Genomic DNA, 17,146 nt, shown 5'->3' with positions numbered 1-17,146 from the left:
CAAGTTAAGGGAAAGAGTTTTAAAAGAACTACATGAAGGTCATCTGGGGGGAGTTAAAATGAAAAGTCTTGCTAGGGCTTACGTATGGTGGCCGGTTTTGACCAACAGATTGAGGAGTTAACGAAAAGCTGTGCTGGGTGTCAAAAAGTGCAAAATGCACCTCCGATAGCACCGCTACACCCATGGGAATGGCCTTCAGCCCCATGGCAACGCATACACATTGACTTTGCTGGTCCATTCATGGACTCCATGTTCCTAATCGTGGTGGACGCACATTCCAAATGGCCAGAAGTCATCAAGATGAATACCACTACTTCAGAAAAGACAATTGCGGTGTTAAGAACAATATTCGCAAGGAACGGATTGCCAGAACAGATCTGTTCGGACAACGGACCACAGTTTGTATCGGAAGAATTCCAACAATTCTTAAAGAAGAATGGAGTTAAACATTATACCTCTGCCCCATATCATCCGGCGACAAACGGGTTGGCTGAAAGATTTGTCCAGACATTCAAAAAGGCTATTAAGGCCATGAATGATGATCAGATTCCGCTGCAACACAAGGTCGATAAGTTCCTGATGTCATATAGAAACGCCGATCATGCCGTGACTAACCAAAGTCCTGCTATGATGTTTTATAACAGGAGGTTGCGGTCCAAGTTGGACTTGATAAAATCAAATGTGCGGAGGGAAGTGGAAAACAAACAGTTTCGGCATATTAACAGCAAGACCACTCGAACTTTCGACGTAGGACAACCAGTGATGGCAAGGGGCTATGGAAACAACAAATGGCAGTCCGGAACAATCCGGGCCAGACAAGGACCTCTGATGTACACCGTAGATATTGGTCATAATGTGATAAGGCGTCATGCGGGTCAACTGGTAGAGTCGAGAGCAAGGGTCGAACCCATGGTTGTGACAGAGACAGCTGTGGAAGACGTTTATGAACCTGAAGCATCTACCTCGGCCGAGAATGTATTTGATGATGATGACACCCAATACATTGGCAACCAACTAGAGGAGGCACCTCAACAACAAGAATCAGAGACCACTGAAAGGCGTTATCCAAGCCAAGTCAGAAAGCCTCCAGAGAGACTGAACCTTTGAACTGTTATACCTGAAGTTATATATGTCATAGAGTCATAGAGTCATAGAGTAATACAGCACGGATAGAGGCCCTTCGGCCCATCGTGTCCGCGCCGGCCATCAAGCCCTGCCTAATCTAATCCCATATTCCAGCATTTGGCCCGTAGCCTTGTATGCTATGGCATTTCAAGTGCACATCCAAATGCTTCTTAAATGTTGTGAGGGTTTCTGCCTCCACAACCCTTTCAGGCAGTGAGTTCCAGATTCCAACCACCCTCTGGGTGAAAAAGTTCTTTCTCAAATCCCCTCTAAACCTCCCGCCCTTTACCTTGAATCTATGCCCCCTAGTTATTGACCCCTCTACTAAGGGAAAAAGCTCCTCAGCATCCATCCTATCTATGCCCCTCATAATTTTGTACACCTCAATCATGTCCCCCCTCAGCCTCCTCTGCTCCAAGGAAAACAAACCCAATCTGCCCAGTCTCTCTTCATAGCTGAAGCGCTCCAGCCCTGGTAACATCCTGGTGAACCTCCTCTGCACCCTCTCTAACGCGATCACATCCTTCCTGTAGTGTGGCGACCAGAACTGCACACAGTATTCCAGCTGTGGCCTAACCAGTGTTTTATACAGCTCCATCATAACCTCCTCGCTCTTATATTCAATGCCTCGGCTAATGAAGGCAAGTATCCCATATGCCTTTTTTACCACCTTATCCACCTGTTCCGCCGCCTTCAGGGATCTGTGTACTTGCACACCCAGATCCCTCTGACCCTCCGTCTTGCCTAGGGTCTTTCCATTCATTGTGTATTCCTTTGCCTTGTTAGTCCCCCCAAAGTGCATCACCTTGCACTTTTCCGGGTTAAATTCCATTTGCCACTGTTCCGCCCATCTGACCAACCCATCTATATCGTCCTGCAGACTGAGGCTACCCTCCTCGCTATTTACCACCCTACCAATTTTTGTATCATCCGCGAACTTACTGATCATACCCTTTACATTCATATCCAAGTCATTAATGTAGACCACAAACAGCAAGGGACCCAGCACCGATCCCTGTGGTACCCCACTGGCCACAGGCTTCCAGTCACAAAAACAACCTTCGACCATCACCCTCTGCCTTCTGCCACTAAGCCAGTTTTGTATCCAATGTGTCAAGGCACCCTGGATTCCATGGGCTCTTACCTTCTTGACCAGTCTCCTGTGCGGGACTTTATCGAAGGCCTTACTGAAATCCATGTATACCACATCCACTGCATTACCCTCATCCACACACCTAGTCACCCCCTCAAAAAATTCAATCAAATTAGTCAGACATGATCTTCCCTTGACAAAGCCATGTTGACTATCCCTGATTAATCCTTGCCTCTCCAAGTGGAGACAAATTTTGTCCCTCAGGATTTTTTCCAATAATTTTCCTACCACTGATGTTAGGCTCACTGGCCTGTAGTTCCCCGGTTTTTCCCTACTACCCTTCTTGAATAATGGTACTACATTAGCGGTTCTCCAGTCCTCTGGCACATCCCCTGTGGCCAGAGAGGTCCTGAATATATGTGTTAGAGCCCCCGCAATCTCCTCCTTTGCCTCACACAGCAGCCTGGGATACATTTCATCCGGACCTGGGGATTTATCCATTTTTAGGCCAGCTAAAACCGCCAATACCTCCTCCCTCTCGATGTTAATATGTTCGAGCATATCACAGTCCCCCCGCCCTATTTCTATGTCTACATCGTCCTTCTCCATAGTGAAAACAGATGCAAAAAATTCATTTAGAACCCCTCCTACATCTTCCGGCTCCACACACAGATTGCCACTTTTGTCCCTAATGGGCCCTATTTTTTCCCTAGTTATCCTCTTACCCTTAATATACTTATAAAACATCTTTGGATTTTCCTTTATTTTGCTCGCCAGTGTTATTTCATGGCCCCTCCTTGATCTCCTAATTTCTTTTTTAAGTATCCCCCTGCACTTTTTGTACTCCTCTAGGGCTTCCTCCGTCTTTAGCCTTTTGTATCTACCAAAAGCCCTCCTTTTTTTCCTAATCCATTCTCGTATATCCCCTGACATCCAAGGTTCCCTGTGGTTTTTGGAACCACCCTTGACCTTTACGGGAACATGTTGCCATTGTATGATCTCAATCTCCCTTCTGAAAGCCTCCCATTGCTCCGATGCGGATTTTCCTACAAGTAGCTGATCCCAGTCCATTTTGGCCAGATCCTGCCTTATCCTATTAAAATCGGCCTTCCCCCAATTTAGAACCTTTATTTCAGGCCCATCCCTGTCCTTTTCCATGACCACCTTAAATCTTACCATATTATGGTCACTATCACCAAAGTGCTCACCTACTAGCACTTTTTCCACTTGGCCGGCCACATTCCCTAGAATTAGGTCCAGTACCGCCCCCTCTCTTGTAGGACTTTCTACATGCTGGCTCAAAAAGCTCTCCTGGATGCACTTTAAGAATTCTACACCCTCTGAGCCTTTCACACTCTGACTATCCCAGTTAATATTGGGGAAGTTGAAATCCCCCATTATTATTACCCTATTATTTGCACATTTCTCTGAGATTTGCCTACATATCTGTTCCTCTATCTCCCCCTGACTGTTTGGAGGCCTATAGTACACTCCCAGCAAAGTGCTTGCCCCCTTTTTGTTTTTAAGCTCCACCCATATGGCCTCATTAGAGGACCCTGCTAATATATCATCCCTCCTTACTGCAGTAATTGACTCCTTAATTAATATTGCGACACCCCCTCCTCTTATACCTCCCCCTCTGTCTCGCCTGAAGATTCTGTACCCCGGAATATTGAGCTGCCAATCTTGCCCTTCCCTCAACCATGTCTCCGTGATAGCAACAATATCATACTCCCATGTGTTTATCAACACCTTCAGTTCATCCACCTTATTTGCAAGACTCCTTGCATTAAAATAGATGCCATCCAGCCTTGCCCTTATATATTTGCCCTGTCTACCAAGCTGACTTGTTTTTTTCTCTATAATTGGCAGCACATCCCCCCCTATTTCAGCTCCCCTCTGTATCCCATCCCCCTGCCAAGTTAGTTTAAACCCCCCCCAACAGTGCTAGCAAACCTCCCCGCAAGGATATTTGTCCCGCTCTGGTTCAGGTGCAACCCGTCCGACTTGTACAAGTCCCACCTTTCCCAGAAGCAGGCCCAGTGATCCAGGAAAGTAAAACCCTCCCCCCTACACCAACTCTTTAGCCACGCATTCATCTGCTCTATCCTCCCATTCCTATACTTACTAGAACGTGGCACTGGGAGTAATCCAGAGATTACAACCTTTGAGGTCCTGCTCTTTAATCTGTTACCTAGCTCCCTAAATTCTTGATGCAGGACCTCATCCCTCTTTTTACCTATGTCGTTGGTACCAATGTGGACCACGACCACTGGCTGTTCACCCTCCCCCTCCAGAATGCCCTGCAGCCGCTCAGTGACATCCTTGACCCTGGCACCAGGGAGGCAACAAACCATCCTGGATTCACGTCTATGGCCACAGAAACGCCTATCTGTTCCCCTTACTATAGAATCCCCTACCACTATTGCTCTCCCACTCTTTTTCCCCCCTTCCTGGGCAGCAGGAGCACCCCCAGTGCCAGGAAGTTGGCTGCTGCTGCCTTCCCCTGGTGAGTCATCCCCCTCAACAGTATCCAAAGCGGTATACTTGTTTGAAAGGGGGGATGTTTATTTGGGGATATGACTGTTAAGCTAAAAAGGGAGGATTGTGGTGTATGTAACCTGTTCCACCTTAAGAGAACTTAAGCCTGGTCCACCTTAAGAAAGGTACTACTTTCTTTGGCTGCTGTATACGTAATACCGGTGGTGACCACACCGGTATATAAGCACAGTGTAATAATATTGTATTCCGTATAGTCCGACCTCCAACCAGTAAAGACCTGTTGAATTTACTCTTGTGGTCTGTGTAGTAATTCTCACTATAACACACAGACTTAACAGATACAACCATTCAACTGCTTCAGATTATTAGTTTAAAACAAGGAATGAATGTTGAATACAAAATCAAAATACTGCGGATGTTGGAAATCTGAAATAAAAACAGAAAATGCTGGAAATACTCAGCAGGTCAGGCAGCATCTGTGTAGAGAGAAACACAGTTAATGTTTCAGGTCGATGAACTTCCATCAGAATGAATATTGAAATTGTGTCACTAATATTTCACTTGTATCTCCAGCTCTTTGAGATTGCCATTCCCCTGACCAATATACCAGAGCTCTTGACTATCAGAGTTGCGAACCACACTTCTTGTAAATGCATCTCCAGTCGACATGCATACTCCATCATTCGAAGGTCAATCCTCACACACAAAGAATACAGGTAAATGAAATCCCCTCCCACCTAGGGATACTTCTGATAAACTCACTGTTGGGAATGCAACAGCCAGTGTGGAATTGGACCAAACACCACTCCAGTCCTGCATTTTTATTTCATTTGAAAACTTAAAAATGAAACTATTTGATAATGTGGGTTCCCCCTGCAGTTCCACACACTGTAAGTTCCCAATCTCAGCCAGGCTGGCTGGGGGGAGGTGCTGAGCTCACGCAGATGCTAACCCAGCTGGCTCAGAGGAACAAAGCAAAATGGAGGGCGACTTACTACCAAGCCATTATGCACTTTCAGTGTACGAACATAAAACCTGCAGTATAATGAAGTCACTGATCTGACAGAACACCTGTTTGCCAAGCATATGCAGCAGGTAGTTTCAAATTACTTTTAGCTTTCACTGGTTGTAGCATGACTGCAACCGATGCAAAGTAAACTTTCAAAACTGTTTTAGTGTTAGGAAAGGCTGTTTAAAAACATAACAAAATTGAAATGGCATTTGGGCACAGCTGACCACAGACACCGTTTCATTGGGGGAATTTTAACACCAAAAAACAGGTGGGTTGGGATCGGGTAGGAATGCAAATCCTAACCCAACCCGCCCACTTCTGGGTTTAAAGGAGGCGGGACAGAGGGGCAGTCCGCCAACCCGCTGCCTGTCATGAGGAGGGTTGGCTCTTTAAATGTGATAATGAGGCCCTGAAGCCTTTGCTTTGTTTAACTGTGACCGGCTGGGGGTCCCGTGGCTTGGGATTTCCAGTAGCAGCAGCAAGGCGAGGACAACCTTGGGGAGCAATCCTTGTGGACCGGGAGGAACAGGAGTGCTTCCTCCCAGCCCCGCAAGCTCCCCCACCATCAGCCCGCCCCGCCCGGCTGGAAGCTAGGCTGTCAATCAGGAGGGATCAGCAGGGAACCTGTCCATGAGGTCACACACATGCTGTGGAGTTAAAACGCCAGCGTGCTCTACTGACACCCCACTCCCGCTCCGGGCAGGTCATCGTATCTTAAATCTCAAAGTATCAGTTTGGTTGAATGGTAACACTCAACTTTGAGTCAAAAGGCTGTGAAATTGAACTCCACTCCAGAGATTGAGCTCAGAATCTAGCTGATACTTCAATCCAGTTCTGAAGGAGTGCTGCACTGTCGGAGGTGCAGCCTTTCAGATAAGACATTAAACCGAGACCCTGTCTGCCTGTGCAGGTGGATGGAAACGATGGTTTTGCTCTTTAAAGGTGGGCATGGAGTTTTTCAGGTGCTGGGCAACAGCAACAAAACCAACTCATTGTTTATTCAAATCAGCTCTGTTTCTGGCACCCTGCTGTACATAACTTAGCTCCCATTTTTGCCTGCAAAATGACAGTGATTACAGTAGAGAAGTAATTCATTGGCTGTGAAAAGAAGCTACACCAATTTGAATGTGCCATGTTAGCTAAGAATCAAATGCATGTTATCCCATAGTCCAAGTACGCACAATTTCAGTGCAGCGGATACAAACCCAAAATTAAAGTAATAATTCTCATCGACTGATCAAAAAAAAAATCCTATTAGAATAGTAATTAATGTTTGGAATACATGAACTGTATCCTTCAAAAGGCACTTGAATGTAATGTGTAGCTGTTTATTACTGATAAGTTCAGTGTAAGAGCTGTGCCTTTTACAGACAAATAACACAACACATAGCACATGTTGTATCTGGTTCATTTAGGGGTTCTATGTTGTAGAGAGAATACGCCAGTGTAAGTTTAACAGCAGAGACAAAAGGACTAACAGGTTGCTGCTATGACTTCCAGCTGTCTGCACAATGAAAATCACTGCTCCAGGGGCCTGGTGTGGGACAAGCAGAAATGCCACTGTGTGACTTCTTCCAACCAAAGAGAAGATGGTGACAAACTCCATATTTTAGAATTTGTTTCAGATTTCAAACATTACAAAATCAATAGGTGTGAGCTGCACTTTCTCAAATGTGTTTCTTTTCCGTCCAGAACTTTCTCCCATTGCAGAACTGGCCATCTGTGGGCCCTACATGCAGTTCAATGAGGATCTGTGTGATTGCGTCTGCAGGAACATGGAAAATCATGAAACATGCTCGCAGAAACAGAAAGCGTTTGATCCAGATTCCTGCAGGTGGGAACACTGATAACCTAACCAAGTTAATGTGATACATTGAGAGGGTTAAAGAAAAACAGTAAGAATAGCAAACTCTCACTGTATTGGCAAAGATTATGTGAAGCCTCCATTTTATATCATAGAGTCATAGAGTTATACAGCACAGAAAGAGGCCCCTGGTGTCCACGCCAGCCATCAAGCCCTGTCTAATCTAATCCCATTTTCCAGCATTTGGTCCGTAGCCTTGTATGCTATGGCATTTCAAGTGCTCATCCAAATGCTTCTTGAATGTTGTGAGAGTTCCTGCCTCTACCACCCTTTCAGGCAGTGAGTTCCAGAAAAAGTTCTTCCTCAAAACCCCTCTAAACCTCCTGCCCCTTACCTTGAATCTATGCCCCCTTGTTATTGACCCCTCTACTAAGGGAAAAAGTTCCTTTCTATCTACCCTATCTATGCCCCTCATAATTTTGTACACCTCAATCAGGTCCCCCCTCAGCCTTCTCTGCTCCAAGGAAAACAACCCCAGCCTGTCCAGTCTTTCTTCACAGCTGAAGCGCTCCAGCCCAGGTAACATCCTGGTGAATCTCCTCTGCACCCTCTCCAAAGCAATCACATCCTTCCTATAGTGTGGTGACCAGAACTGCACACAGTATTCCAGCTGTGACCTAACCAGCGTTTTGTACAGCTCCATCATAACCTCCCTGCTCTTATATTCTATGCCTCGGCTAATGAAGGTAAGTATCCCATATGCCTTTTTAACCACCTTATCCACCTGTTCTGCTGCCTTCAGGGATCTATGTACATGCACACCAAGGTCCCTCTGATCCTCTGTCTTTCCTAGGGTCTTACCATCCATTGTGTATGTGATGAAATATTCCATTCATCACTGCCTGTGACTGTGGTCGGTTTCAGTGTCATTTCCCTTCCCCCAGTCCTCATTGTATTGTTTATTGGAATGTGCTGGAATGTGCTGTGTGTGTAGGGCTCCGCCCATACCTGGCCCCTTTTGTAAGCTAGCTCAGTCTGGCCTCAGTCTCCAGAAGGAAGATATCTCTCTCTCTTACGTGTTACGTTCTAAGTTAATAAAAGCCTTGTTTTGTTTCGCTAACATCGAGTCTCGGAATTATTGAGGCACATCAGTGTATTCCCTTGCCTTGTTAGTCCCTCCAAAATGCATCACCTCACACTTTTCAGGGTTAAATTCCATTAGCCACTGTTCTGCCCATCTGACCAACCCATCTATATCGTCCTGCAGACTGAGGCTACCCTCCTCGCTATTTACCACCCCACCAATTTTCGTGTCATCTGCAAACTTACTGATCATACCTTTTACATTCACATCCAAATCATTAATGTAGACCACAAACAGCAAGGGACCCAGCACCGATCCCTGCGGTACCCCACTGGACACAGGCTTCCAGTCACAAAAACAACCTTCCACCATCACCCTCTGCCTTCTGCCACTAAGCCAGTTTTGGATCCAATGTGCCAAAGCACCCTGGATCCCATGGGCTCTTACCTTCCTGACCAGTCTCCTGTGCAGGACTTTATCAAAAGCCTTACTGAAATCCATGTAAACCACATCCACTGCACTATCCTCATCCACACACCTAGTCACCCCCTTGAAAAATTCAATCAAATTGGTCAGACATGATCTTCCCTTGACAAAGCCATGCTGACTATCCCTGATTAATCCTTGCCTCTCCAAGTGGAGACTAATTCTGTCCCTCAGAATTTTTTCCAATAATTTCCCTACCACAGATGTTAGGCTCACTGGCCTGTAATTCCTTGGTTTATCCCTACTACCCTTCTTGAATAATGGTACTATGTTAGCTGTTCTCCAGTCCTCTGGCACATCCCCTGTGGCCAGAGAGGTTTTGAAAATTTGTGTCAGAGCCCCTGCAATCTCCTCCTTTGCCTCACACAGCAGCCTGGGATACATCTCATCCAGGCCTGGGGATTTATCCACTTTTAAGCCTGCTAAAACCGCTAGTACCTCCTCCCTCTCGATGCTAATATGTTCAAGTATATCACAATCCCCCTGCCTGATTTCTATGTCTACATCGTCCTTCTCCATAGTGAATACAGATGCAAAAAATTCATTTAAAACCCCACCTACATCTTCTGGCTCCACTTTGGTCCCTAATGGGCCCTACTCTTTCCCTAGTTATCCTCTTGCCCTTAATATACTTATAAAACACCTTAGGATTTTCCTTTATTATGCTCGCCAGTGTTATTTCATGGCCCCTCGTCGCTCTCCTAATTTATTTTTTAAGCATCCCCCTGCACTTTTTATACTCCTCTAGGGCTTCCTCTGTCTTTAGTCCTTTGTATCTGCCAAAAGCCCCCCTTTTTTTCCTAATCCATTCTCGTATATCCCTTGACATCCAAGGTTCCTTGGGCTTGTTGGTCCCACCCTTGACCTTTATGGGAACATGTTGCCATTGTACTCTCTCAATTTCCTTTCTGAAAGACTCCCATTGCTCCGATGTGGATTTTCCTGCAAGTAGCTGATCCCAGTCCACTTTGGCCAGATCCTGCCTTATCATATTAAAATCGGCCTTCCCCCAATGTCCTGTAATACTGATCCTTGTATAATTCTATTTCTAATACTTATACATGTACTTGACTAGAGAATTTTCCATGGTTATATTTATCTACAGCCCTATTACATAGATGACTTTGCCTGTGGGGTAATTGTCAGAGCCAGAGGTCTGAGGAACAGTAGTATTGGATGAATAAGCCACACCTACAGGACTCGGTCCAGCCTTGCTCTATCTGCCCAACTTTGATTTGACCTATTTGCCAGATCCAAACATTGGCAGTCCGCACCCTAGCAGTCCGCACACTGACAGTCCGCGCACTGGCATTCTGCGCACTGGCAGTCCGAGCACTGGCAGTTTGCGCACTGGCAGTCCGCGCACTGGCAGTCCACGCACTGGCAGTCCGCACACTGGCAGTCCGAACACTGGCAGTCCGCACACTGGCAGTCCGAACACTGGCAGTCCGCAAAATGGCAGTCCGCACACTGCAAAATTACAAGAGTCTGTGGAATGAGAAAGAGCCTTTAGCTCATCAAGCTGAGTTATAGACGGCTTGGTGCCGCAGACAGCTCCAGACCACTGTCAGGCTAGGGTCCTGTCAGACCCTGAACCATCATTGCTTTGTGACTTTTTGGGCTAAAAGTATTTCCCTGTGACAAACCTTCTGACATTATTTTGTTCACTCTTCTAAAGGAAGCATTAACGTGTTCATTTTAAACAGCAGAGCTCCGCCATAAAAACAGCAAACACAGCAATCTCACAGGTCAGCAGCTAATATTGCCTAGCAGTCATTGTATTGTAGAAATTTGAAAAAATCTTATATCTCACTGAAAATCTTCACATATTTGTTAGATTTGTGATTTTGATAAAGCAGCATCATTGGTAAACTGGATGGGGCATGTGCTCATCGAGCACCAGAATCCGAGCATTGCTGCAATAAATACCACAGCTTCGCACTTTTAATTTAATTTGTTTCCTTGCCATCATGCTGCACAGAAATTAGCAGAAAACCTTCTCCAAGCCTTCAGCTGTCATTCCTGTGACAGCTCCTGCAAGCAACCTTTCCCTGGGAGCAGGCAGCTGTGGGAGTCCGAGTTGATTCTCTCCTACCTAACCCAAATATATGAATGCCCAATGTAGGGCCCATACTGCTGCCGTAACAGGGATCAGCTAAGTCAGCATACAACACAGATCAGAGATGGGAGCATCCTGGGCCGGCACAGACACGATAGGCCGAATGGCCGCCTTCTGTGCTGTAAATGTCTATGATTCTATGGCTCAGGTACTCATTAGTTAAGATCACGAAGCCATCAAGGCAGTACAAAGAGGTTTCTTTTAACCATTTAAAGATATGGCAAGAATTTCATTTTGCTCACCAAGCAGTCGTGATAACAGCGTCTGTCCTCAGCACAGCACAATGCGGAGTCAGGAAGCTGGCCCACTCACAGGGTCAGGCCTTGCTAATGTTTTGCCGCCGCCAATCTCGGCGCTTACTTGTAGTGGAAAAGCTACTGGCTGCAGCAAGCAGCTGGCCAACCGGTAAAGCCTATCGGGTGCAGGCTCGATGCTGGGGCGGGGGGGGGGAGCAATGCTGGGGAGGGGGTGATGGCAGGGGAGATGCTGTGGGGGGCAATTGTGGGGGGAGATGCTGTGGGGGGGGCGATGCTGGGGGAGGGCAATGCTGGGGGAGGGCGATGCTGCGGGGGGGAGATGCTGGGGGGGACGATGCTGGGGGAGGGAGATGCTGGGGGAGGGCGATGCTGGGGGGGGAGATGCTGGGGGGGGATATGCTGGGGGGGGCGATGCTGGGAGGGTGCGATGCTGGGGGGGGAGATGCTGGGGGGCGATGTTGGGGGGGGCGATGTTGGGGGGGGCGATGCTGGGGGAGGGCGATGCTGGGGGGGGGCGATGCTGGGGGAGGGCGATGCTGAGGGGGGCGATGCTGGGGGGGGAGATGTTGGGGGGATGCTGGGGGGGGGCGATGCTGGGGGGGGCGATGCTGTGGGGGGCGATGCTGGGGGAGGGCGATGCGGGGGGGGCGATGCGGGGGGGCGATGTGGGGGGCGCGATGCTGGGTGGGCGATGCGGGGGGACTGATGCGGGGGGGCGATGTGGGGGGCGCGATGCTGGGTGGGTGATGCGGGGGGAGCGATGCGGGGGGGGCGATGCTGGGGAAGGTCGATGCTGGGGGGAGCGATGCCGGGTGGGTGATGCGGGGGGAGCGACACTGGGGGGAGCGACGCTGGGGGGCGCCACTCTGGGGGGAGTCACTCTGGGGTCGCGATGCTGGCACAGGAACGATGCGGGGGGAGCGATGCCGGGTGGGTGATGCGGGGGGAGTGATGTGGGAGGGCGATGCGGGGTGGGCGATGCTGGGTGGGTGATGCGGGGGGTCGATGCTGGGTGGGTGATGCGGGGGGAGCGATGCAGGTAGGTGATGCGGGGAGAGCGATGCGGGGGGGCGATGCTGGGTGGGTGATGCGGGGGGAGTGATGTGGGGGGGCGATGCTGGGTGGGTGATGCGGGGGGAGCGATGCGGGGGGAGCGATGCGGGTAGGTGATGCGGGGGGAGCGATGCGGGGTGGGCGATGCTGGGTCGGTGATGCTGGGTGGGTGATGCGGGGGGAGTGATGCGGGGGGGGTGATGCGGGGGGGCGATGCGGGGGGAGCGATGCGGGTAGGTGATGCCGGGGGGGCGATGCTGGGTGGGTGATGCGGGGGGGGGCGATGCGGGGGGAGCGATGCGTGTTGGTGATGCGGGGGGCGTGATGCGGGGGGGTGATGCGGGGGCGTGATGCTAGAATACTTTTTTGGTGCAAAGCTGAGACTGCTTTGCACAAACAAGCTGTGCAGTGTCAGAATAAAGCAAACAGCAATGCCTGCACAGAAATATTCCTCAGTAACGATAAAGCACATGCAATCTTCCCAGGTCTTCTGTAATATTATTTAGTTTAAACTTTTGTTATATTTTAAATCTACAAAGTTTCTGGGTGAAATTTCAATTGATAATTTCAGCTAAAAGATTGTATGAAATGTGATTTTCTTTTACTTGGTACTTGTGTCGACCTTTTCCTAAAATTATCGACAGGTGGTATTTCAGCTGCTCTATCACTATCCCTGTTTAAGCTGCTCTCTCTCTGTTCTTGTTACAGTTGTGTGGACAGACCTGCCTGTCTATACCACAGCAGATCGTGTGCTGTGGGGATGGTCTTCAATGAGAAGCACTGTCAGTGTGTGTGGAAGAACAAACACTGACGCTGTGTACAGAGAGAAGGCAACTGACAATCGTGGATTTTGATTTTAACAAAAGTGCTAGTTCTATACTTCTAGCCTTGTTTTAAATTATTGATACTGTAGAATTATGTAAAATATTAAACCACTTAGCAGTCACTGACGTCTTATGTTTATCCTTTCCAGAATGTGAGCAGCATATTATCTACGTAATAAACATCTGTACAAATTCTCTGTTGAATTACTGGTCAAAATGCACCATACATTGCAGCATCCTAACACTCAATGTACATTGTTCTCTTCCATTATACTTTCTCCATTTATTTTCTTCTTTTGCATTAACCCCATTCCAATGCCCAGCTGAGCAAGTGCGCTGGCAACATGTTCCAGTGCCAGTGCTGTTCTGAAAAGAGAGATTCAGAGCTGTGCTATTATTGCTTATCCGAGAGGAAAGGCCAAGGCTCATATTGCGGAATAGCACCAAGGTTGAAAGGAGTGAAAGAAATGAGGTAGCTCAGGATTAATTGGCACCAAGCTTTGGGCTTTGAAAGCCTGAAGATTGTAGAGGAAGACAAGTCTAGGAGAGGAAAGAATTGGAGCAAAAGACCATACAGGAGTCTTGACTTCACGAGTGAGGATAACAACATCTTCAGGGTACCGTGTCTCCAACCATAACCTTAGCCAAAATGGCTTTGGCTTAATCAGATTTGCCACTGATATACAACGCTCTCAAATAGAGATGCTTCACCTACCATCCCTCAACCTAAGACAAAGAAACCCTTAACAGACACTTTTATTTGAATAATTCAAGTCTCTGCACCTAGCTACAAATTCATATCAAAATTTTGAAACATGAAATTTGGATATCTAACTTGAAAGCGGATGGATCGCCTTCAATCACACGGAATCAGGCGGAATGCATTCCGCCTGATTGCCACCTGCACTTGATGGCATGCCTGGGATCAGGCTAAACATACAGGAACTTGGGTTCACTGAAGCAACTTTAGACCTCTCCAACGTGTATATTACAAGCACCACTGAGTTGAATCTGTTTTAAAATTCAAATTTGTCTATTAATACTTAAATATAACTATTTAACTATTTAACCCATATTCGCTCCATCACCAAAACCGCCTACTTCCACCTCCGTAACATCGCCCGTCTCAGGTCAGCTGCTGCTGAAGCCCTCGTCCGTGCCTGTTACCTCTAGACTCGACTATTGCAATGCTCTCAAGGCCGGCCTCCTACCTTGCACCCTCCATAACCGTGAGCTCATCCAAAACTCTGCTGCCCGTGTTCTAACTCGCACCAAGTCCCATTCACCCATCACCCCTGTGCTCGCTGACCTACATTGGCTCCCGGTCCAACAATGCCTTGTTTTTAAAATTCTCATACTTGTTTTCAATTCCTTCCATGGCCTCACCCCTCCCTATCTCTGTAATCTCCTCCAGCCCTACAACTGCCTCACCCCTGCCCCCCCACTGAGATCTCTGTTCTCCTCCAATTCTGGCCTCTTGCACATCCCCAAATTTTATTGCTGCACCGTGCCTTCAGCTACCTGGGCTTAAACTCTTAAATTAACACCCTAAACCTCTCCATCTCTCTCTCCTCCTTTAAGATGCTCCTTAAAACCTGCCTGCTCGGTGTTAAATTTTGTCTGTTTATGCTCCTGTGAAGCACCCTGGGATGTTTTACTAGTTTAAAGCAAGTGCAATTTGATGTTGTACAGTGAATCAGTATTGCACAAAATGTTGCTTTTTGTGGGACCTTGCTGTGTGTAAAATACTGCTTTCAGCTACAGGTGAATATTACAAGCCTGGTAAGGATACAATTGTGTGATTGCTTTACACTTGGTAGCTGTTCAACATCTGGGAATATAGCCAGCAGCTGAGACCCGTTGCCTGCACATCCTGCGTCACGTGAGAACTCCAGGACGCTTTGTGTGTCCTCGATAACCAGGTGTGCAGGAAGTGCCTCTGACTGCTCGAACTTATGGAGCGGCTTGAGTCACTGCAGGGCAGACGAGAAAAAATACTTTTATTTCTACAGCATTTTTCATGACCACCGGACGTCTCAAAGCGCTTTACAGCCAATGAAGTACTTTTGAAATGTAGTCACTGTTGCAATGTGGGAAATGCAGCAGCCAATTTGCATACAGCAAGATCCCACAAACAGCAATGTGATAATGACCAGATAATCTGTTTTTGCCATGTTGATTGACGGATAAATATTGGCCAGGACACCGGGGAGAACTGAGAGGCTGAAAGTTTCCTGGAGCGCACGTTCCAGGAGGTGGTCATGCAGCTACTGAGAGTTCAGGAGAAGAGTAAGTGGATGGCCATCTGACAGGGCAGGAAGAGGCAGACAGTGCAGGAATCCTCCGGGAGTGTGGCACTCACAAACCGATTTCTGTGTCGACACCTCAGGGGAGCGCAGTCGCGAGCACATCCACGGCACCGTGGGGCATATAGCTGCACAGGGGGGCACAGTGAAAGGTAGCAACGCAGTGGTCAGGGGATTCAACAGTCATGGGGATAGACAGGCGTTTCTGCAACCGCCGACGTGAGTCTCGCGTGGTGCGTTGTCACTGAACGAGTGCAGAACATTCTGTGGGGGTGGGGAAGGGGAACTGCCAGATTTCATGGTCTATGTTGGAACCAATGACATAGGAAAGAAAAAGGCTGAGGTCTTAAAGACAGAGTTTCAGGAGCTAACGAGGGAACTAAAGAGCAGGACCTCAAAAGTAGTAATCTCTAGATTACTCCCAGTGCCACGTGCTGGTGAGTATAGGAACAGAAAGAAAAAGCAGGTTAATGCGTGGCTGGAGAAATGGTGCAGGAGGGAGGGCTTCAGATTCCTGGGGCTTTGGGACCAGTTCTAAGCAAGAGGGATCTGTTCAAGGTGGACAGGGTGCACCTGAAGGCTAGTCAGTCTAACATCGGTGGTGGAGAAACTTCTCGAGACCATAATCTGAGACAAAATTAATTGGCACTTGGAAAATAATTAGTTAATTAATAACAGTCAACACGGATTTGTTAAAGGTAAATCATGTCTGACAAACTTGATTTGAGGTCTTCGATGAAATAACGGAGGGTTGATGAGGGTAGCGCAGTCGATGTTGTGTATATGGACTTTCAAAAGGTGTTTACTAAAGAGCCATATAATAGATTTATTAGTAAAATTAAAGTCCATAGGATTAAAGGATTAGTGGCCGCAAGAGAAAGCAAGGAGAGCAGTGGTGAACAACTGTTTTTCAGACTGGAGGGTAGTCTGCAGTGGTGTTCCCCAGGGGTCGGTATTAGGACCACTGCTCTTTTTGATATATATTCATGATCTGGACTTGGGTATGGCGGCACAATTTCAAAGTCTGCAGATGACACAAAACTTGGAAATGTAGTAAACAGTGAGGAGGATAGCAACAGACTTCAGGACACAGACAGACTGGTGAAATGGGCAGACACATGGTACCTGTTGTGTTTTCCCTCCCAAATGTTTGCAATCCATTCTAAGACTTGCCTTTGGAAGCTTCAATATACCGGCACTTCCCCCTTTTATCATGTGACTGCCCTATTGCTGGCAAGTAGAACTGAGAAACATTACTGAAGTTACACTCTGCTCCAATTGAGAGCAGTTTGAAATGAAACAAGAATTTTGAGTGCTAAACTTTTAAGTGAACAGAGCTGAATGCTGGAGGGTGGGAGGGGGATTTTGTAAACAAATAGAAATTGTCTTCGTCACTAAAGATCTGTGTTTGTAAACTTTCCTCATCTGGCTGTGAGCAGCCTTCTGGTTATCAGAACTTCGACAGCACCTCCCAAACCCAC

At 47.5% G+C, this 17,146-nt stretch overlaps 1 protein-coding gene across 2 annotated transcripts in view; it reads left to right on the top strand.

Annotated features, from left to right (window-relative positions):
• The window catches only part of vegfd (vascular endothelial growth factor D), a 95,585-nt gene extending 82,104 nt beyond the window's left edge, over positions 1-13,481 (top strand). The window contains exons 4-7 of one of the 2 annotated variants that reach the window (XM_086006516.1): positions 5,294-5,436; positions 7,233-7,324; positions 7,425-7,566; positions 13,244-13,481. In XM_086006516.1, coding sequence (XP_085862642.1) covers positions 5,294-5,436; positions 7,233-7,324; positions 7,425-7,566; positions 13,244-13,346 — 480 coding nt within the window. In that variant the 3' untranslated portion in view covers positions 13,347-13,481. Of the gene's footprint in view, positions 1-5,293; positions 5,437-7,232; positions 7,325-7,424; positions 7,567-10,784; positions 11,297-13,243 lie in introns of those variants that run through there. The other variant, XM_086006517.1, reaches the window with a different exon arrangement.
• The last annotated feature ends 3,665 nt before the right edge of the window (positions 13,482-17,146 follow it).

The sequence above is a fragment of the Somniosus microcephalus genome, chromosome 14 (genome assembly GCF_052327205.1).
Source record: "Somniosus microcephalus isolate GS21.2 chromosome 14, FLI_Smic_1.0, whole genome shotgun sequence".
NCBI classification, from domain to species: Eukaryota; Metazoa; Chordata; class Chondrichthyes; order Squaliformes; family Somniosidae; genus Somniosus; species Somniosus microcephalus.
This window is presented reverse-complemented; position numbering and strand designations above follow the sequence as displayed.